Source organism: Panthera tigris, chromosome X (assembly GCF_018350195.1).
Source record: "Panthera tigris isolate Pti1 chromosome X, P.tigris_Pti1_mat1.1, whole genome shotgun sequence".
Taxonomy (NCBI): Eukaryota; Metazoa; Chordata; class Mammalia; order Carnivora; family Felidae; genus Panthera; species Panthera tigris.
The window spans coordinates 126,298,031-126,320,414 of NC_056677.1; the positions used below are offsets into that span (position 1 = coordinate 126,298,031).

The 22,384-nt window shown below is 54.8% G+C and overlaps 3 protein-coding genes and 1 pseudogene across 4 annotated transcripts; 1 reads left to right on the forward strand and 3 right to left on the reverse strand.

The window, feature by feature from the left end:
• Positions 1-734: 734 nt before the first annotated feature.
• On the reverse strand, positions 735-4,360 carry LOC107181037 (sodium- and chloride-dependent creatine transporter 1; the record flags this gene model as incomplete). The annotated part of the gene is made up of 10 exons (XM_042973989.1): positions 4,337-4,360; positions 3,848-4,294; positions 2,783-2,917; positions 2,593-2,696; positions 2,380-2,504; positions 1,680-1,792; positions 1,417-1,554; positions 1,238-1,340; positions 1,045-1,145; positions 735-947 (listed from the first exon to the last, which is right to left on the reverse strand). Coding segments are annotated over exons 1-10 (1,503 nt in total), but the record flags the coding sequence as incomplete, so codon positions are not given.
• Positions 4,361-4,681: 321 nt separating this feature from the next.
• Positions 4,682-6,049, forward strand: LOC122235409 (cancer/testis antigen 1-like). Of its 2 annotated transcripts, none has more exons than XM_042974728.1 (3): positions 4,682-5,059; positions 5,408-5,536; positions 5,750-6,049. In XM_042974728.1, the coding sequence occupies exons 1-3, from the start codon at positions 4,770-4,772 to the stop codon at positions 5,886-5,888; spliced, it is 558 nt and encodes a 185-aa protein (XP_042830662.1). In that variant the 5' UTR covers positions 4,682-4,769; the 3' UTR covers positions 5,889-6,049. The 2 variants fall into 2 exon arrangements, with proteins under 2 accessions (XP_042830662.1, XP_042830663.1); XM_042974729.1 differs by having other exon boundaries at positions 5,408-5,513; positions 5,750-5,839.
• A 10,458-nt stretch (positions 6,050-16,507) lies between these two features.
• On the reverse strand, positions 16,508-17,183 carry LOC122235305 (annotated as a pseudogene).
• On the reverse strand, positions 17,181-17,977 carry LOC122235306 (olfactory receptor 3A3-like). The gene is given in 2 exon segments (XM_042973990.1): positions 17,181-17,709; positions 17,711-17,977. Coding segments are annotated over 2 exon segments (789 nt in total). The 3' UTR covers positions 17,181-17,187.
• Between the last annotated feature and the right edge of the window lie 4,407 nt (positions 17,978-22,384).

Consider the following 22,384-nt stretch of genomic DNA (forward strand, 5'->3'; position numbering starts at 1 on the left):
GTCTCTGCAGCCGTGGAGAGAGAGCATGCGCTCACGTTTTGAAGGACAGTGGCAACACGGCAGAAGGAGACCGTGGCTGCTATCATGCTTGCGGGAAAACTGACATACCGGGTTGACATATACAAAGCACTTGAGAGCGAGCCTGGAACACAGGAAGCGTGAGCTACTGTGACGTCTTACGAGACGAGTGTTTTCGGTGCCAAGTAGCCATGGGGAAGATCTGTGCTGGATTCTGCAGCTTGACTCCACGTCCTCTATTCCAGCCTTCCTCTAGTGAGCCACCTTTCCCCGCACAAGTGTTCTTACAGGTGTCTCTGTACCCTGATAGAAGAGACACCGGGGCAGGGATGCCCGACACAGGCAAGGGGCAGCTGGCTGCCACCTGGGCGTGTCCCCTCAGGGCTGAAGTCGGCTGCGCAGGAGTTGGGAGTTTTCCCACCACCTGGCACGGGTGGGGGTCCGGGGCCCCTCCCACAGGCACTGACCACACCCCACACTCTGTCCTAGGGAAACGGGGCAGGGGCTGGGGACAGACCTCTCTCTCCTCCCCCTGCCGTGACCTCGGGACCTGGAGGCTCAGGGTTCCTTCCATCCACCCCCCTGTGGGATGGCCCAGAGACTTCTGGCCCAGAGACTCCTAGCGTGATGCTACATCCTAGTAGTGGGTGGGAGAAGGGGCACTTGGGAGGAAACGCCTTGATCCGGTGGGTGGGAGGGAGGGAGGGAGGGAGGGAAGGAGGGAGTCGTGCAGGGAAGAGGGGGTGCAGGGGACTGACCTCAGCCACGGTCCCCTTGGCCCTGAGGAGGCAGCCCAGGAGGTGGAGGGGCACACACAGCATGGAGGAGAGCGCGAAGCTCCAGCCCATGGCCTCGCCCCACCACGGGTACACGTAGGTGTTGTTGTAGACTAGCGGCTTGTAGTACACCACGTTGAAGATAAAGATGCCCTGCGGGTGAGAACCCCCCCCCCCCCCCCGCCGCGCACTCAGCCAGCGGCGGGCCCTCGGCACCCCTCCCCCGGCTCGGGCCTCCCCCGGCCCTTACCATGCAGACCAGCGGGGTGAAGAAGGACCAGCACCATTTCATCCAGGGGCAGGGGCGGTACCCGATCATGCAGGCGACGTCGTCCATGAAGCGGTCGGCTCCTGGGGCGAGCGAGGCGGGAGGGCTGGAGCCGGACACCCCACCACCCCTGCTCCGGCCCGCACCCCCAGCTCGCCCCAGGGCCCGGGCCTACCGTACACCCAGGCGACCACCACGCACTCCCAGAAGGCCTGCCACAGCAGGGTCGTGCCGCTGGCCGAGTAGTAGTCAAACAGCTGGAAGACGTACATCCCGCCCTGGGGACGGAGCCGGGTCAGGGAAGGTGGCAGGCAGCGGGAGGCCTGGGGCGGCCCCCACCCCGCCCCCACTCACATCGGTCACCATGGAGAGGTCGATGACAAAGCAGAGGACACAGCAGAGGGCCACGGAGATCTCCCTTTGGAAACGGAAGTAGTAGGAGGCCGGGAGGAGGTCGAGCAGGCCAGTGATGAAGCCTTCCACACCTACAAACTGTGGCCGGGCGCTCAGGCCACGCCCCTGCGGCCACCTGCCAGCCGTCCCCCCTCACCCCGGGGCCTCCCCCACGCTCCCGGCACCCTCCGTCCTGTCCCCCACCCCCCCGCCCCCCCGCAAACCTGGCTGTCCAGGCCGAGCAGCAACAGCATGAAGAAAAACAGGGCAGCCCAGAGCGGGGCCACAGGCATCAGCGTGACGGCCCGGGGGTAGGCGATGAAGGCCAGGCCGGGTCCTGAAGGGGGAAGCGGCAGGGTCTCGACACCTGTGTCCCGCGCCCGTCTCAACACCTGTGTTCCGTCCTCGTCACTGCCCGCCGCCCTCCCCTTCTCCCCTTCCCTGAGCTTCCAAACTGAGGGACGACGCCGGGGCGTGCTGTGGCCGGGGGCCTTTCCCCTTGAGTCAAGGTGTTGCCGGGGGGCCCGAGCCCGCGAGAGCGGGGTGTCTGGCTCAGGCTCCGGGTCTTGCCGGCCGGCAGCCCTTGTGGTCACCGGTCACCGTTCGCCCCGGAAAGCCCCTCCTCTCCCTCTGCAACACTCGGCCGAATGTGAGGGGCTCAGCCCACGGCCCCGGGGAGGGATGCACGGACGGAGGGACGAGAGCTCGAGGCCCCCCCCCCGTGGCCCGGCCCGTGAGGCTCCGGCTCGGGGCCGACCGGAACAGCTGTGCCTCGCAGCTGCTCGGCCGGGCCTCCCTCGGCCCCGAGTGACGGGACAAGCGAAGTGAATCTGTCTCTCGTTTCCCAGAACATCTGTGTGCACGTGTGTTCGTGGATGGGGTCTGTTAGGACGGAAGGCCGGGCGGAGGGGTCGGGGTCCTCACCCGATTCCGCCACCTTGGAGATGTGCACGCCTTGCTCTGTGGCCATGAAGCCCAGGATGGAGAAGACCACGAAGCCAGCGAAAAAGCTGGTCCCGCTGTTGATGAGGGCCAGGATGATGGCGTCCCTGGGGGCAGAGGGGCCGCGGGGACTGGTCAGGCCGCCTGCTGCCCGAGGACGCGCGGCGGGGGCGGGGGGCGGCCTGCGGCACCTACTTGTAGCAGTTGTTGCTGAAGCGGTTGTAGCTGCCCAGCGCCGTGAGGGCGCCCAGGCCGATGGCGTAAGAAAAGAAAATCTGGGTCCCGGCATCTATCCACACCTGGAGATAGACCAGGGCGGGGAGGAGGTGAGGGGCCCTGCCGGCCTGGCCCGCCCCTCGTCCCGTCCAGCCCACCGCCCCCTCACCTGAGGGGACCCCAGCTTCGACCAGTCAGGCTTGAGATAGTAGATGATGCCATCCAGGGCGCCGGGCAGCAGCACTCCCCGCACCAACAGCACGACGAGGACCACGCAGGGGAAGGTAGCCGTGAAGTACACGATCTGGGGCGGGCGGGGGGCGGGGGGACCTGCTCAGAAGGGGCCCTGCGGCCCCGCCTCCCCACTTAGGGGCCCCCAGCCTCAGCAGGGGGGCAGGCGGGCCACACTCCCCCCACTGTGGTACGGTCCGCTCCGAGGTCAAGCGGGAGGCCAGCCTGCAGCCCCCCCTTCTACTCCTCAGAGCCTGGGCTCCTCCCGAAGGAAGCGGGGTGCTCAGCTGGCCATCGGCCGCCCCCGCAAGGACAGGTCAGCTGTAGAGGGAGGGCGGAGGCAGGACCTTCCCCGGGTGGGGAGCAGGACATCGGCCTGGAGGCAGGTCCCATGCCTCCTGTGGTTCTCTGAACAGAGGCAGGGTCCTGGGCAGGCCGGAGTGGACTGGGCCGGCCGGAGACAGAGGCGACAGCGAGGTGACCGCGAAGATCTCTGCCTCCCTCCCACCCTCAGCAGAGCAGGACAGGTAGGCAAGGGACGGCCACGGACTGGGTCCCCCCAGGCTGGCCGCAAAGCAGAGAGTGAGGAAGTAGTGAGTGAGGAAGAGAGGGAGACTGGGGCGGGGGTGCCCGACACAGGCAAGTTCAGCTGGCTGTCGCCTGGGCCTGTCCCCTCAGGACGGAAGGCAGCTGGGCTGGAGTTTGGAGGTTGCGGAGGACTACCCGGGCACGCGTGGGTAATCCACCGGGCTGGGTTCAAGGACCTGCCGCCTGGGCCTGTCCCCTCAGGACGGAAGGCAGCTGGGCTGGAGTTTGGAGGTTGCGGAGGACTACCCGGGCACGCGTGGGTAATCCACCGGGCTGGGTTCAAGGACCTGCCCCCGCCTCAGGCCCTGGCCCGGTCACCTCACCCCCCTGCGGAGACACCCCTTCTCCCCACCGGCCATGCTGCCCCCACCCCTGCCATCATCACCCACCCCGACCCGCCCGCCTCCAGCTGTACCTTTCCTGTTGACTTGACCCCCTTGCAGACACAGAAGTAGGCCAGCACCCAGCAGGCCGGCAGACACAGGGTCACCTCCCAGTTGAGGGCCCCTGGCACGTCCAACCCCCCCACCCCCCCACCCAGAGCCGCAAGACTTTGTTCCTGGGGGAGGGACAGCCCGTCAAGGCTGCCGCAGCAGAGGGCAAAGCGACGGGGGAGCTGTCGCCGGGGCGGTGCTCCCCCGTGCCGCTGTCCTCGGGGCCAGCTGGGACCCCTGGGCCCCCGGGCCCCCGGCCCAAGCCCGCAGCCATTGCGGTGTGGGAGGCGGGAGCCCGGGAGCCCCAGGCCGGAGGCCGGTCGCACCCTCGGCGGTGTACCCTCCCCCAGGCTGGCAGGCACTAGGGGACTGACGGTGCCCGGGACCGAGAAGTGGTGAGGGAGCGAGGCCCGTCCATTCCAGCTCCCCTAGGGGCCGCGCGGGGCGTGTTCCCTGAGGACAGGCAGGGCCTGGGAGTGGCCCCTGCTCGGCATCCCGCTTCGCCCCCCCCCCCCCCGCCCCGGGGGACGGGTCCCGGCACACGCAGACCCGAGCCGTACGGGGAGCCCACAGACAGGGACAGGCACGGTGCTGCCCAGAAGCGCCTGAGCGCGGCCCACGCCTCGACGCCCGGGACCCGGGCGGGCGGCGGTCAGTTGGCTGCTCGCATGTGCGCCCGGCTGGCGCCTGCGCAGACACACGCTTGGGGGGAGGGGCGGGCCGGGCCGGAAACAGTCACGTGCCAGTGGCCTACAGGAGGGGATTCTGGGCATTAGCCTCGGGCCGGTTTGCGCAGGTGCGCGGGGAGCGCAGGTGACGTCACCCGCTTCCCGAGGGAGCCTCGTTCGTTCGTTCGTTCGTTCGTTCCCTCGGCGGTTCAGCCGAAGTCCAGGCCGGGGAACCATGGAGGCCACAGATCGAGGCGCAGGCGGTGGGGCCGGCGGTCCCGAGGGTCAGCGTGGCCCGGGAGACCCCGGTGTCCCAGATGGCCCCGGAGGCCACGAGGGCCCCGGCGGAGGTGGTGAGGGAGAGGAGTGTGCCGCGGCCGGTGCGGCCCCGCGGGTCGCGCAGGCGCCATGTGCTCCCGTCCCGGGCGCAGCTGCCGTGCCAGGGCTTGGCGGACACCCTTTGCCGGGACCCGGTGGGCACGGCGGGCCCACAGCCGGAGGGCCGGGGAGCCGGCCGCTGCAGTTGTATCCTCTTTGCCGAGTGGCGGGTGGCCGGGGCGATGGGCCTAGAGGAGGCGACGGGGTGGGGAGCGGAGGGGAGGGGGTTCAGCCTGGGGGTCCAGGGCAAGGAGGGGAGGGGGGACCGGGGCACCGGAGGGACCGGCCCGGGGGGGGGGGGGGCGGATGGGCCAGGGGTGGCCGGGAGGGGTGGCAAGGAGAGGCGGCCTGATGGACCGGGAAGGAGGGGAGCGGACCTGAGAGGATGGAGAGGGGGGAGAGTGGCCGTGGGGAAAGCAGGCCTCGGAGTGGTCAGGACGCCTGAGGCACCGACGCGATCGGTTTTCGATGATGCCTTAACCGAATGGCTACCAGCTACGTCACCATGCCTTTCCCGTCACCCACGGAGGCACAGGTGGCCCACCAGTGTCTGGCGACACAGGGCCAGCCCCAGGTCGGGGCAGTTCGGAAGGAGTTCACGGTATTCGGCAACGTCCTAATTATGTTAGTTCCAAACGGGTCCCTCGTGGGGGGTGGTGTCAGGTCGCTAGGGCCTATCTCCTGAGGGTCATTCTAATAGTGAATTGGAGACACCAAAGGTTAGGTCCAAAGAGGTAGGTGTGGCACCCTGAGCCTGTGGCCACCTGAGGGGGGGCAGAGAGATAGGGGCAAGAGTGATGACATTTCATTTGGATTTTCTTTTTCCCTCACTTTTAGCCGACTGACTGCCGAAGACCCTGGCCAACTCCAGATTTCCATCGCCTCCTGTCTTGACCAGCTTTCCCTGTTGGTTTGGACCATGCAGCGCTTCGTGCCCCCGTTTTTCAGATTGCCGGAGCCAGGCAAAAGGGGCTAATTGTAACCTAGCGTCCCTCCCTTCCCTAGGGCGTCCATTCCGATGCTGGTTGCCGCTTTATTACGGGGGTCTAATTGTTTGTATTGGACTTTGGGCCTTGTTTTTCCCTATTGCTGGAGGAGGGGCGTTCTTACAGCAGAAAATAAAACTACTTTTCCGCATCTGAGTGTATTTTCAGCTACTGTGTCAGAGCAAGGGGAGAGGGCAGAGAGAGAGAGAGAACCCAAGCAGTTCCTGCGCTGTGAGTGCAGAGCCCGACGCAGTGCTTGAACCCACCAACCGTGAGATCATGACCTGAGCCGAAACCGACTCGGATGCTTAACTGACTGAGCCACCCAGGCGGCCCTCGTTGATTAATTTTTCAATTGGAAGGGTCATATTTTACTTATTGACTGGTGAATGCTCTTTATATACAAAAGATACCAAATCTTGGCCAAAGTAATTGAAAATACTTTCCTTCCTCATTGCTTCACTGAATTCTTGCTTATAGTTCTTTTCTGTACTGGAGGGTTTTTAACTTTTTCTTGTATTTAAATATGAGATTTATTGTCAAATTGGTTTCCGTACAACACCCAGTGCTCATCCCGACGGGCCCTCCTCAATACCCATCACCCACCTGAAAGGGCGGGCTTACGCCGGCCGACTCCATCTTGTTCTGTGTTCTCCACCTTGAGTGACTACGTCCCCGACATGACCCCTTTTCCGGGAAAATCACAGAAACCTCAGACCGCGCCTCCTCCCCTTGAGTAACCTCCCGCTCACCCGTTCAAACTTCCTGATCAAAACACGCCCAGCGACCTGCGTAACAGGACTCCAACCCTTCCCCAGCCAATCGGCTGAGGCCACAGCCATTACCTCACCAACTGCTCCTAGACCCCTATAAAACCTTTGTGCTTTTGAAACTCGCTCTCTCTCCCTGGTATCTCACCGCTGCGTCGGTGCAGGTAGGGGATTGAGCTCGAGCTAGCTCGAATAAAGGTTCTTTTGCTTTTGCATCGGACTCGGCTCCCTGGTGGTCTTTGGGGATCACGAATTCCGGGCATAACATTTGGGGGCTCGGCCCGGGATCCCCAAGACCCCCAAGGGACCCCCGACCCGGAGAGCCTGACTGGCCATGGTTAGTGTCTGTCTGTTTGTTCTGTCTTTTCTGTGTGAGCTCACTTCTGGAATTCTGGTAGTGCTCGACGCGGTCTAAGTGGACGCACTGGAGGACCACGGGCCGGGAGTTTCGGAAGACGTTCCGATCCTCCCTTCTGGAGGGACGTGGAATCCCCTCAAAGGTCTGAGACGAGGCGGGTCGCTCCCACTGGTCGGCGTGAGGCCGTAGTCTTTGGAGGGACGTGGAATCTCCTCATCGGTTTTGGAGGGACGTGGAATCCCCTCAAATGTCTAAGCTAGCTTTCAGTTTTGCTTCCATGGAGTTGGAAGATTTTCTAGGGGCCCTCTGTTTGTCTGTTTTTGTGTTTCTCTGTTTTGTTCTGTGGACTTACTGGACGGACGTTATGGGACAGACTCAGACTACTCCTCTAAGTATTATGATTGATCACTTTAAGGATGTGAGGGGAAGAGCTAACAACCTCAGTGTGGAAGTCGGAAAGGGTCGGTGGCAGTTTTTTTGTTCTAGCGAGTGGCCAACTTTCAATGTCGGATGGCCACCAGAGGGGACCTTCGACCTCCCTACCATCCACCGAGTCAGGAGTATCATCTCTCAGCCTAAGACGGGCCATCTTGATCAGCTCCCTTACATTATCACTTGGCAGGACCTTGTAGAAGACCCACCCTCTTGGCTTAAGCCCTTCCTAGCCCCGCTCCCTCCGGAGCCAAAACCCATTCTTGCTTTGCAGGGGACAAAGAAGAAGAAAAGTCTTATCCAGCCTTCAGCACCCCTCTACCCTGTCTTACAGGGGGGTACTGAAGAAGAATTAATTTTTCCTCCCCCGTATAACCCCTCTAGGATGCTGGAAGAACACCATCTTCCCCCTCCGGGGGAGGCAGACGCTGTTCCGAGAGCGGGAGGCGGAAACGCTCCAGTGGGAAGCCCGCCCTTCACCAGACAAAGGGCTCAGAGGGAGCAACCCGCCTCCGCCGCCGACTCCACTATTCTGCCCCTGCGAGCCACCGGACCCCCAGACGCGGAGGGGAATCAGCCCCATCACTATTGGCCTTTCGCCACTAGTGACCTCTACAATTGGAAAGCTCAGAATCCTAAGTTTTCCGAGAAACCGGCAGGGCTTATTGATTTATTAGACTCTGTTCTTTTTACCCATCAGCCCACGTGGGACGATTGCCAGCAGCTTTTGCAGGTCCTGTTCACGACTGAAGAAAGAGAAAGAATCCTCAATGGGGCCCGAAAACTAGTTCCGGGCACAGACGGGAATCCCACCACCAACCAGGCTCAGATAGATGCCTCCTTCCCCTTAACTCGGCCCCAGTGGGATTTCAACACGGCAGAAGGTAAGGAGAGGCTCCGGGTCTACCGCCAGACTCTAATGGGGGGTCTCCGAATGGCTGCTAGAAAGCCAACCAATTTGGCCAAGGTAGGAAATGTACAACAGGGAAAAGATGAATCTCCGGCTACCTTTTTAGAACGGATCATGGAGGCATTCCGTACCTATATCCCCATGGATCCAGAGGCTCCGGAAAGCAAGGCAGCTGTTATCATGGCCTTTGTAAACCAATCGGCCATAGACATTAGGAGAAAATTACAGAAAATAGATAGACTAGGAGAAAAAAGTCTGCAGGACTTACTGGTGGTAGCCGAAAAGGTATATAATAACCGGGAGCCTCCTGAGGACAAGCAGGCTCGCGCCATGGCGGCTGCCAGCAGTAAGCAGACTCGAGACCTGGCCAGAATACTACTAGCTACCACTGCTGACTCCCCTGAGGAACGAGACCGCCGTCTCCGGCAGCTGGCAGACGACGCAAGAAAAGGTAAAAGAACCACCAAGGGGGGGAAGCAGAGGCTGCAGAAGGATCAGTGCGCATACTGCAAGGAGATAGGGCATTGGGCCCGAGATTGTCTGAAAAGGGCCGGCGGGAAAGGAAGCAAGACTGATCAAGTAAAAGTCCTAGAGCTAGATGAACTAAGTGATTAGGGGAGTCGGGGTACGGACCCTCTCCCCGAACCCAGGGTAACTCTTAAAGTGGAGGGGACCCCTGTTGACTTCCTTGTCGACACCGGAGCACAACATTCGGTCCTCCGCACCCCACAAGGAAAACTAGCCAGCAAGAAGTCCTGGGTACAAGGGGCAACTGGTATGAGCCAGTATTCATGGACTACCCGAAGAACAGTAGATTTGGGAACAGGCCGGGTATCCCACTCCTTTATGGTAATACCAGAATGCCCCTACCCGCTGTTAGGATGGGACTTACTGACCAAGATTGGAGCTCAGATAACTTTCAGACAAGGGGGGCCTCAGGTCACCGATGGCAAGGGCCACCCCATCCAGGTACTGACCATGAAACTGGAGGATGAATACCTCCTCCACTGGGAGGCGCTCCCGAGAGAGGATAATATAGACAGATGGCTACAAGAATTCCCCTCGGTTTGGGCAGAGACTGGGGGGGGGGGGGATGGGACTAGCCGCTCATAGGACCCCAGTCCTGGTAGAGCTCAAGCCAGGAGAGAGTCTGGTAAGGATCAAACAATACCCCATGTCTCAGGAGGCCCGGAAGGGGATCCAGCCACACATCCGGAGACTACGAAGCCTAGGGGTACTAGTTCCTTGCCAGTCTGCCTGGAACACCCCCTTACTGCCGGTCAAAAAGCCTCACACAAATGACTACCGACCGGTACAAGACCTCCGGGAAGTAAATAAGAGGGTCGCGGACATACACCCAACTGTTCCCAACCCATTTACTCTCTTGAGCTCCTTGGCGTCCTCCAGGGTCTGGTATACTGTACTAGATTTAAAGGACGCCTTCTTCAGTCTGCCGCTGGCACCCCAGAGCCAACCCCTGTTCGCCTTCGAGTGGCATGATCCGGAGGAGGGCTACAGTGGGCAACTCAGCTGGACACGGCTACCTCAGGGAATCAAAAATTCGCCCACCATCTTCGACGAGGCACTACACGAGGACCTGGGTGAGTACAGAAGGGAGCACCCTGGCCTCACCTACAGTACATAGATGACATCCTGATTGCTGCCGACATAGCCAAAGACTGTGAGCGAGGGACCCAGGACCTGCTGGCTACCCTGGGGGCTTTAGGGTACCGGGCATCCGCGAAGAAGGCTCAGATATGCAGGGAGAGGGTAAGTTACCTGGGATATATCCTGGAGGGCGGACAGCGGCGGTTATCAGATGCCAGAAAAGAAACTGTCCTAAAGATCCCTACTCCCACCTCCCGAAGAGAAGTGAGGGAATTCCTAGGATCAGCCGGCTACTGCCGCCTCTGGGTTCCAGGTTTTGCTGAGATCGCCAGGCCCCTATATGAAGCTACCAAAGAGGGGAAAACATTTAAATGGACTGAAAAAGAAGAAATTGCCTTTAATCGGTTAAGAAAGGCCCTCCTAAGTGCCCCAGCCCTGGGCCTACCAGACATTACGAAACCCTTCCACCTCTTTGTAGACGAACATAAGGGAATAGCAAAAGGGGTTCTAACTCAAGCCTTAGGCCCCTGGAACCGCCCAGTGGCTTGCCTGTCTAAGAAACTAGACCCAGTGGCTGCCGGCTGGCCGCCATGCCTAAGAATTATTGCGGCGACAGCACTCCTAGTCAAGGATGCAGACAAACTGACCCTAGGACAGGAGATCTGGATCACGACCCCACACGCCATTGAAGGGGTCCTGAAACAGCCTCCTGACAGATGGATGAGCAACACACGTATGACTCATTACCAGAGCCTCGTACTCAACCCTCCACGGGTGCGGTTCCATCCCAGTGCAGCCCTCAATCCTGCAACCCTGCTGCCCGACCCTGACCTAGGTGCTCCACTACATGACTGTGCAGGAATCCTGGAACGAGTACATGGATTCCGGATGGACCTGACCGACCAGCCCCTCCCCGATGCCGAGGCTACTTGGTTCACTGATGGCAGCAGCTTTGTGCGAGATGGACACAGGTATGCGGGTGCAGCGGTGGTCACCGAAACGGACACCGTATGGGCGGAGGCTCTACCCTCCGGAACGTCAGCCCAGCGAGCGGAGCTCATAGCCCTCACCAAGGCGCTGATGCTGGGAGCTGGAAAACGGCTTAACATCTACACAGACAGCCGTTATGCATTTGCCACAGCTCATATTCATGGGGCAATTTATCAGGAGAGGGGGTTACTGACGGCAGAAGGACGGACTATAAAAAATAAGCAGGAGATACTTAACCTGCTTACGGCCTTATGGCTTCCTGCCAAGCTAGCCATTATCCACTGCCAAGGGCACCAAAAAGCTGATAACCCAGTAGCTAGAGGTAATCGAAAGGCTGACCAGGCAGCCAAGGCAGTAGCCCTTACTCCAGTCCCCACCATGACCATACAACTACCGGACCCGGGAGACCCAGTTTTACCAGACCAGCCCAAATACTCCCAGGAGGAGTTACAGCGGATCAAGAAACTCCCCATGGCCCAGGAGATAAAGGGATGGTGGTATACACCCAACAAGGAGCTCGTGCTGCCAGACCGGCTCGGAGTCTCACTATTAGAGCACATGCATCGGTCTACTCACATGGGGGCCCGAAAATTAAAAGACTTAATCCGACATGCCGGAATCAAGATTCACCAACAGGACACCAAAATAGAGCAAGTTGTATCTGCCTGCAAGACCTGCCAACTCACCAACGTGAGAGCCACATCAGATAAAAAAGGAACCAGGCTCAGAGGCACCAGACCGGGAGCCCAATGGGAGGTCGACTTCACTGAAGTTAAACCAGGAAAGTATGGTTATAAATATCTTTTAGTATTTACAGACACCTTCTCTGGCTGGGTGGAGGCATATCCAACCAAGCATGAAACGGCTCAGACGGTGGCAAAGAAGCTACTAGAAGACATCTTACCCAGGTATGGTTTTCCTGCCATGGTAGGATCAGACAATGGACCAGCTTTTATCTCGCAGGTAACACAGGCAGTAGCCAAGGCGGTGGGGGCAAACTGGAAATTACATTGTGCTTATAGGCCCCAGAGCTCAGGACAGGTAGAAAGAATGAATAGAACCCTAAAAGAGACCCTTACCAAATTAACCATGGAGACTGGCGGGGACTGGGTGACTCTCCTACCGTACGCCCTTTACCGGGTTAGAAACACTCCTTACACTCTGGGTTTTACTCCCTACGAGATCATGTTTGGCAGGCCACCCCCTGTTATTCCCAGCCTTCGAGCTGAACTTCTTGCAGAGTTTAAAGATCAAGAACTTTTTCTTTCCTTGAGAGGGCTCCAGAGGGCGCACGAGGACATTTGGCCGCGCCTCCGTGCCATCTACGAGGCTGGCCCGACCCCGACACCTCATCAGTACAAGCCGGGAGACTGGGTCTATGTCAAGAGGCACCACCGAGAGACTCTCGAGCCGCGCTGGAAGGGACCCTACATTGTAGTGCTGGCAACCCCCACCGCTCTCAAAGTAGACGGCATCGCGACCTGGGTCCATCACACCCACGTTCGGCCAGCGGACCCCTCCTCGATCCGGAAGGACTTCGTCACGCGATGCGCCATCAGTCGGGACCAACACAACCTGCTCAAGCTCAAGCTCAAGCTACAGCGCATTCGACCCACCTAATATTGGTAACTCTGTTAACTCTGCTTGTCTTTGCTCATGCTGCCGGGAGTCCCCACGTCCCCCAAAACATCACCTGGCAGATCATAGATACCAGCTCAGGGACAATACTTAATTAGACCTCCCAGAGCCACCCCAGGGACACATGCTTCCCAGAACTTAGCGTAAACCTCCAAACTCTGTTCCCCTTGTCACCATAAATGCAGCCGGTCCCATGATTGGGTCCGTAAGTTACATGACAAGGGGGGAATGAAAGGGCGGGCTTACGCCGGCTGACTCCATCTTGTTCTGTGTTCTCCACCTTGAGTGACTATGTCCCCGACATGACCCCTTTTCCGGGAAAATCACAGAAACCTCAGACTGCGCCTCCTCCCCTTGAGTAACCTCCCGCTCACCCGTTCAAACTTCCTGATCAAAACACGCCCAGCGAGCGACCTGCGTAACAGGACTCCGACCCTTCCCCAGCCAATCGGCTGAGGCCACAGCCATTACCTCACCAACTGCCCCTAGACCCCTATAAAACCTTTGTGCTTTTGAAACTCGCTCTCTCTCCCTGGTATCTCACCGCTGCGTCGGTGCAGGTAGGGGATTGAGCTCGAGCTAGCTCGAATAAAGGTTCTTTTGTTTTTGCATCGGACTCGGCTCCCTGGTGGTCTTTGGGGATCACGAATTCTGGGCATAACACACCCTCCCCTCCCTCCCACCCACCCCCCATCAACCCTCAGTTTGTTCTCAGTTTTTAAGAGTCTCTTATGTTTGGCTCCCTCCCTCTCTAACCTCTTTTTTTTTTTTAATGTATGCAAGTGGTACGTTATTGTCATTAGGATTTTTGTAGTTTATGTCCAAGGGAAAGCCATCCCCACTGTAAAATTATAAAATTTGTCCCTCATGCCATCTTCTAGTACTTTGAAATGTTAACACACAAGGAATTTATTGTGGTGTGAAAGATGACATTGGTCTAATTTTGTCCCCTTCCCCCCAAGGTTCCTCAGGTGTCTCAATGTCATTTATTGACTAATCCATATGTCTCCGCTGAATTGAAGTGTCGTCTTCACCAGGGTCTAAACCTGCATCTTCGTTTCTTCTTGCACATTTGTTTCTCCAGCAAATTTGGGCTAGGTGATCTGGGATGGCCTCTCTGAGGAAACGGCCTGAAGGATACAGTAGAGAAAGTTGGGATTGGTGTGGGAGAAGGGACAGACAGAGACAGAGGAAGACAGACAGACCGGCCGACAGAGAGATTTGATTGGCTCAGCTTGGATTGCCCTTCGAAGGGTGCAGGGAGAAACGTGAGGACAAGAACGAGAAGAGAGAGAGAGAGGTTAGGGCATCAGTGGATTAGAGGACTGTTGCACTGGGGATACTGGAGCATTTGGGGTTTTCTTCTTTCGTTAAGAAAAACCTATTGTAAATAATACTACTATGAATGTTTTGTTTAAAAAGATTGTACAGGGGCACCTGGGTGGCTCAGTTGGTGAAGCGTCTGACTCTTGATTTTGGCTCAGGTCATGATCTCACAGTTCTTGGCATCGAGCCCTGCATAGGGCCCTGTGCTGAGCATGGAGCCATCTTGAGATTCTCTCTCTCTCTCTCTCTCTCTCTCTCTCTCTCTTTCTGCTTCCCCCCCACCCCACTCACGTGCATGTGTGCGCGCTCTCTCAAAAGAAATAAAAGAAATTGAAATATATTTCTATATATGTTTAAATATACACAACCCTAGTTTCAGTGGTGATAGAGTTTTCAGGTTATTGAGTTCACGATCTTGTAGGAACTGTACATTCCCCCATGACCTACTGATCCAGGTTTCTGTAATTACGGCATATTACCTGGTTAGCGGCTGAGGGAGCATTATTCTACTATGTAGGAGAGTGAAGGATATGGGGAGAAAGGCCCAGATGGGTGGCTGCAAAGTTGATGTCCAAAGTCGAGCACAAGTCCCATGTCCTCATGGGAGCGTAAGGTTTCTCAGCCAGGACACAAGCAGTGTTCTAAGGGACCAAGCCAGAGCTGTGCCTGGAGAAAGAGATGTAAAATGAAGAGCCAGAAGCCAGAGTCCAACCCAACTTGAAAGAGTACGTAAAGAACAATGGTGAAATTATTTGGGTTACTCGAGTCAGAAGAAAAAGAAAGCCGGTCTTGACCTTATTCTTAAGTCAAACAGTAAACAGAGCAGGATGCAAAATCCAGAAGCAAACAGCCACAACCACAAATAAACCAACACCAGTGTCTAATTACACAAAGGTGTTAAGCTCTGTTATGGAAGAAAACATCATAAATAAAACGGAAAGACAAGTTAGGAAGACATTAGTAACCCAAATGGCAAACTAAAGTGAGTATCTTCAAAACACAAGTGACCCCTAGCAAATAAATCCGTAAAAGACACAAACAGCCCAGTAGAAGATTGTACAAATGACGGGACCGTGGGATTCCTGGAATAAGGATTATAAACAGCCAATTTGGTACAGGGTATTGTTTACCAGTGGGAGCGTCTACACAGCGTGAATGGAAGCTTCCACTCTTGGATCCCCCACGGAACGTTTCCTTGAGGATCTGCGCTCAAATAAGGACAGCCGGAAGGAAAGTAGCAAGCACAAAGCAGTTTATTAAGGACAGTGCACTCTCCAGGTGGCAGAGCGGACAGGCCCAGAGGTGTCTGGGTTTGGGGGTGTCTTTTCTCTGTATGTTTGCATAGGTTCCGGATGGGTCACAGCTAGGGGGGTCTCCCACTGAGGGTGCTTCCCATCATGTGCGCAACTCCTCCTACCGGTTGGGAGGGGGAGTTTTTCTGGCCCCACCCACAAGGTTCTGGCCAGAAGAGTCCATGGCCATCTTCCCTTGGGCGGGGAGAGTTGAAAACAAAACCATGTAAATCTATTGTAATGAAGCTGTAGGTTACCCTGAGGCCAAGGTTGAAGAGGAGAGCCCCTGTTCTGCACCTGTGGCCCTTGGTCTGTCAACCTGGGGGTGTTGGAAGCCATAGGACCAGGATGTTAACAGCCGCAAAGTCAGGACATTGTGCCCTCAGGCTTCTAATGTGTCACCTATTTAACACCGCCTTTGCCTCTGGCTCATGTCTAACCAACTGCCTACTTGATCGGTATGATCCTATGTATGCAAACAAGCAAAAGAAAAACCGTTATAAACGCAGAGGACTATATCCTAGGAAAAAGTCTGGGAGGACACACGTAAAACTGATCATAATGGTTACTGCAGACACTGAGTTTATGGGAAATTTTTACTTTCTAACAACACACCTTTGTGTAAGGCATGAATGATTTTATAATAAACATACATTATAGTGGAAAAAAATTTAAATATCTAAGCGTTCGGAGCTGTAAGTGCACTATGATTCCAGTTTTGCTTTCCTACTTTAAATGTGCATGCACGTACATTTGGTTTTTTAAAATTTTTTAAAGTATATTCATTTTTTTTGAAAGACAGAGAGAGACAGAGAGAGACAGAGAGACAGAGCACAGCAGGGGTGGGGCGGAGAGAGAGGGGGACACAGAATCCAAAGCAAGGCTCCAGGCTCTGAGCTGTCAGCACCAGAGCCCGGCGCGGGACCCGAACCCACGAACCGCAAGATCAGGACCTGAGCCGAAGTCGGACGCTCAACCGGCTGAGCCACCCAGGCGCCCGTGCACATACATTTGTAGTGCAAAAAGAAACCTGAAATAAACCATCAAAATTTACAGTGAGGTTCTCTCGCGGTGGTGAGGTTATAGAGGGCATTTTTTTCTTTTTCGGTCACTTTGTAAGGTTCTGTAACTGCACAACCTAGGCAATGACCATGTTTTACTTCCATAAATAGAAAACAGTGTTTTAGAATAAGGAAAGAAAAAAAAAAAAAGAGCAACAGAAATATTTGATCGTTGCTGAAAATGGGGGGAAACCTGGCACCCAAAATAGGATTCACCAAATGGATCACGTGCATGAAATTTCAAACTCCTGTGTGATTGGATTCACCCCCAAAGCACTGGCATGTGCCAGCCCCACCCTGGAGAAGATCTTCATGAGCTTACACACATGGGGGGAAATGCCCGGTGGGACAGTAGGCCGAAGGCCTTCCACTGCCACCTTCATTCCAATCTCCGTGTTGGAGAGGTCAGCAAAGAGTACCTCCCGTGTCGCCAGTTCCCACAGAAGCACTGCAAAACTCCCCATGTCCGCTCAGCGTCTGTTTGTATCTTCAGGCTTCTTCTGCAGAGCTTCAGGGGCCACCCAGGCAGGTGCATACCTGCGCCCAGGGCATTGGAAGGAGAACCTGACGTCGGCCGTGCTGATTCGGGCAGTCATGTCCTCATCAATCATTACACTACGGCTGCTGAGTGCGTGTCGTGGGACGAGGGGCTCTAGAGTGTGTACGAGGGCCATGCCCCTTGCCATGTCCAATGCAAACGTCACAGCCTGGCTCTGGTCCACAGCAAAATCGGTGCCTTCGTGTAATACATTGTACAGGGAGGGATCCATATGGCATCCAGTGTGCGACGAGGGTGGGGTGTGGAGCAGGTGGAGACTGACAGGCACCTAGCACTGGGAGCACATTCGGATGTGAGAAACTCCTGAGCCGGGGACACTCCTCGTTGATTTGATGTGACCAGTGCCTAGGAGGCACTTTCTTTCCCGAGGGCCTTGAACAAAGCCCTCTTCACCTCCTTGTTTCGCATGCTGTAGATGACGGGGTTGAGCATGGGGGTGAGGACCACGTACAGCACAGAGAGCACCCGGTCCCGCAAGCCAGAGCACGCAGAGCTGGGGAGGATGTAGCAGAGGACTGAAGCGATGTAGAAAATGCAGACCACGGTGGTGTGAGCACCACAGGTGGAAAAGGCTTTTCTTCGGCCCTCAGCGGAGTGAATCCTGAGAATCGCAGCCACAACACGTACACAGGCGATCGCAACCGGGGCACGGGGTGCAAGAGCCACCACGAAACTGAAGACGAACAGGGCAAGTTCGCTGGCCCACGTGCTTGAGCAAGAGAGCCTGGTCAGTGGAGGGAGGCCACAGGAGAAGTGGGTGATGAGGCGAGGCCCGCAGAACCTCAGTGGAGCTGCAAGGACGGTGTGGGCGAACGCATCGGCCAAGGCAAGCAGACGGGAGGTGGAAGCCATTCCTGCCCGGGTCCGTCCGTCGGCCCATGAGGACTAGGTGGTGCGGTGGCCGGCCGATGGCTGCATAGCGGTCATAGGCCATGGCTGTGAGCAGGAAGCACTCCCAGGGAGCCAGGAAGTGGAGAAAGAAGATCTGGGGAAGACAAGCACGATAGGGCACGGTCCACACTGCTGCCAGCAGGTGTTCCAGCACCTGAGGCCCCGTGCTGGAGATATAGGCAGTGTCCAGCAGTGAGAGGTTGACTAAGAAGTCGTACATGGGAGCGTGGAGTCGGGAGTCCATCACAGTAAGGCTGGCAATGCCCAGCCACGCTGTGGACCCGCAGAAAGATCACAAAGAGCAAGGGCCTCAACTCCTCTGCGTCGGCCAGCCCTTCCAGAAGGAACAGCGACACTCGGGTCTCATTCCCCAGCTGCCCGGAACCATGCGCAGAAACCTGCACCTGTAGAGTCCAACTCAGAGTCAGATGAGGATCCAAGTGTGGAGTTCCAATTTGCACAAGGCAGCAGGGGTGAGGGAAGGTCCAGAGACAACAACAACAACAAAAAGAGACAGGTTTCAAGCTTAAGAACATAAGACTCAGAATTGGGGGAGTGAGGCTAGGTTCAGGAGGCCAGCGGTAAGGTAGAGGCCAGTAGAATGGAATCGGTAACCCCACACCAAGACAAGGTGCACAGACCTTGAAGCCACGGTGCATGCACCTCCCGTAAGGATATCAAAGTCAGTCCCTCAGAAGCTTCTACCTGAATAAGGACCCTAGACCTCGTAATTATCTGCAGTGGTCCCCTTATTTCACCCTCACCAACCCAGCAGAGCCCCAACTCAGGAGCAGTGATAGGACACTAGTCAGGTCCCTCCTCCTCCCGCTCTGAACCTTTCAGTGCCTCCCATCTCACTCAGCGTCAAAGCCAAAGTCCCCCCGGCGACCTACCAGGCCCTCTGTGATACGCTCTCCCTCCTCTCCTCTCCTCTCCTCTCCTCTCCTCTCCTCTGCTCTCCTCTCCTCTCCTCTCTGACCATCGGGCAAGAAGTCTGTCAGCTCCGTGCCCCATATCACATCTTCGGACTGGCCCACAGCAGCAAACGCCCTTGCCTATTCCCTGCCTCGGTGGAAGAGAGCCCTGCCCTCCTATCCAAGGCTAGCTTGTCCGATTTCCCCAGCTGCTCTCTTCATTGGGCCAGCCCTGCTCGGCAACCCTTTTACATGGGAATGTGCTAAATGCCACTCGACTGTTCACTCTCAGATGGTTTATTTTATGTTATCTCGATTTTACCTCAATGAAAAAAGGAAGCAAAATAAAGACTTTTTCAGACACATAAAAGCTGAGATTGACTCGTTGTCAGCGGAAAACCTGCACTACAACAAATGTTAAAGGCTGTTCTCCACAAGCAAGCATGATACCACGTGGGAACTTGGACCTACATGAAGTAATGAAGAGGGTTCCAGAATTGGAAAGTATGTGGGTAAATGTAAACATTTTTTTCTCCCTTCAAAATGTCTCTCAATCGTCGCAAACCACCTAAAGCAAAAATATTGACAACTCGGTGTGGGGTGTATAACTGCTATAGAAATAAAAGGTATGACAACAATAGCACAAAGGACACGAGTGGGTAGTTGGAAGGGTACTGCTGTAATGTTCTTACGTTACGTGCGAAGTGATTTGAAATTACTTGAAGGTGGTCTATAATGAGGTAAAACACATATTAGGATCCCTAGAACCCTAGGTTTAATATGTACACTTCTCTAGCGGAGATAAAGTGAACTTCCAGAAATTACTCAATCTGAAAGGAGTCACGAAAAGACAGGGAGGGGAACACAGAACACATGGGGCAAATAGAAAATAAATAGCAGGGTGGTAGATTTAAACTCAACGATGTCCCTCGTTGCATTTATTCCAAATGGTCTAAACGTGGCAACTAAAACACGGAGATTGCCAGACTGGATAAAAAGGCAAAGCAAAACTATATGCTACGCATAAGAAATGCGCTCTATGAAGACACAGATACGGTAAAAGTAAAAAGATGGGCAAAGATACACCATGCAAGTCTTCTAATAAGAAAGTTTGAGTAGCTATATTAAGAGCAGGCAGAACAGACTTCAGGACAAGGAATACGACGGGATGGAGGACGTTTGCTAACGATAGAGGGGTCACTTTGTGAAGAAGACATAAAATCAAAACCTAAATACATAGTAGGAAAGAAATAATGAAGCTAAGAGCAGATATGAATAAAACGTTAAATGGACAAACAATAGAGGAAAATCCATGAAGCTGAAAGCCTTTTTTTTCCTTTCTTTCTTTTCTGTTTTAATGTTTATTTTTGACACAGAGAGAGACAGGGCGCGAGTGGGGGAGGAGCAAAGAGAGAGGGGGGACACAGAATCCGCAACAGGCTCCAGGCTCCAGGCTCTGAGCCGGCAGCACAGAGTCCGATGCGGGGCTCGAACCGACGGACGGACCGTGAGATCATGACCTGAGCCGAAGTCAGACCCTTAACCGACTGAGCCACTCAGGCGCCCTCTCCCCCACTTTTTAAAGGTTTTATTCATTTTTGAGAGAGTGCATGTGGGGGAGGGGCATGGAGAGGGGGACAGAGGATCTGAAGTGAACTGTGCTGACAGCAGCGAGCCCCATGTGGGGCCTGAACTCACCAACTGCCAGATCGTGACCTGAGCCAAAGTCGGACGCTCAACCGACTGAGCCACCCAGGTGCCCCTGAAAGCTTCTTTAAAAAAAAAATACCAGGGGCGCCTGGGTGGCTCAGTCGGTTGAGCGGCCGACTTCGGCTCAGGTCATGATCTCGCGGTCCGTGAGTTCGAGCCCCACGTCGGGCTCTGTGCTGACAGCTCAGAGCCTGGAGCCTGTTTCACATTCTGTGTCTCCCTCTCTCTGACCCTCCCCCGTTCATGCTCTGTCTCTCTCTGTCTCAAAAATAAATACACGTTAAAAAAATGTTTTTTCTAAAAATACCAATAAAACTGATTTTGAAAAATAAAGTGTAACCAGGGAATATTAGGAACAATATTTGTGGGTAAGTTTCCCAATTTAGATGAAATGGACAAATTCCTTGAATGACACAAATTACCAAAACTGACTCAAGAAGAAATAGAAGACCCGAATATCCCTACATCTATGAAAGCAATGGAGCCGAAAACTCCAGGCCCCCGTGGCTTTACTAGTGGCTACCACCAAATACTTAAAGGAGAACTATCACCAATCCTACACAAATGCTTTCAGAAAGCAAAGGAGGAGAAACATTTCCCAAATCATCTTATGAGGCCCGCATTACACAACCCCAAAACCAGATGAAGACATTGCAAGAAAAGAAAACCACAGAGCAATATCCTTCATGAAGTCACACACACAAAAGAACTTGATTCGATATTAGCAAATTCAACCCAGCAACATACAAAGAGGATGATACCATCGTGGCCAAGTGGGGTTTATCCCAAGAATTGGTTTTCATTAAAAACAAAAAAGTCAATCAGTGTCATCTGTCATATTAAGAAAATAAAGGAGAAAAAACATGTGATCATTTCAATAGACGCAGAAAAAAAGCATCAGACAATATCCAACAACCACTCATGACAAGAACTCTCGGAAAACTAGGACTAGAGGGAAACGTTCTTAATCTGATAAAGGGAACCTACAAAAATCCTACAGCTAACATGATACTTAATGGTGAAAGATAGAATCACCGCCCCCGCTCCCTCGCCCGCAAAGTTTGAGAAACAAGGTATGGACGTTCAACACTTCCATTCAACACTGTCCTGGAGATCCGAGGCGGTGCACTAGGCAAGAAAGAGGAATAAAAGTAGTGACACAGACTGCAAAAAAAGAAATGGGATTATCTTTATTCAGAGATGACATGTTTGTTTACGTAGAAAACCCTAAGTGATGTACAAAGAAAAGAAGAGTGACATTTTAAAAAATCACTACCATTTATAATAGCATCCCCAAACATGAAGTATTTGGGGACACATGTAATAACATATGTGCAAAACCTTTACGGTGAACACTAAAAACTATTGATAAGTGAAAGAAAGCTTACAAAAATGGAGAAACGCATCCTATGCGTGGAGCGGAAGATCCTGTATTCTTTTTTCTTTTAGCGTTTATTTATTTATTTTGGAAGAGACAGAGAGAGCACGAGCAGGGGAGGGGCAGAGAGAGAGAGAGAGGGAGCGAGAGAGGGAGGGAGAGAGAGAGAGAGGGGGGGGGATATCCCAAGCAGGCTCTGAGCTGTCAGTGCACACCCCGACTCTGGGCCCAGTCTCACAAACCGTGAGATCATGACCTGAGCCGAAATCAAGAGTCAGACGCTTAATCGACTGAGCCACCCAGGTGCCCCAAGGCCCTGTATTCTTAAGATGTACACTCCCACCACACCATTCTAGAAATCCATTGCAAACCCAGTAAAAATCGTGATACTGCAGAAATGGACAAGCTGATTCCAACGTGTATATCCAAATGCAAAGAACCTGGAATAGGCAGCTCGAACTTGCAAAAGAGGAATAAAGTCGGAAGACATAAGGATGACTAAAAGAGGATACAGACAGAATGGAAAGTTCACATGTCACTGGTGGGACTGTAAATTGGCATGATCACATCGGAAAACAGTGCTTCCGTTTCTTATACAGTCACACTTACGCTTACCATGTGACCCAGAAATCCCACTTCTGCTATTTTA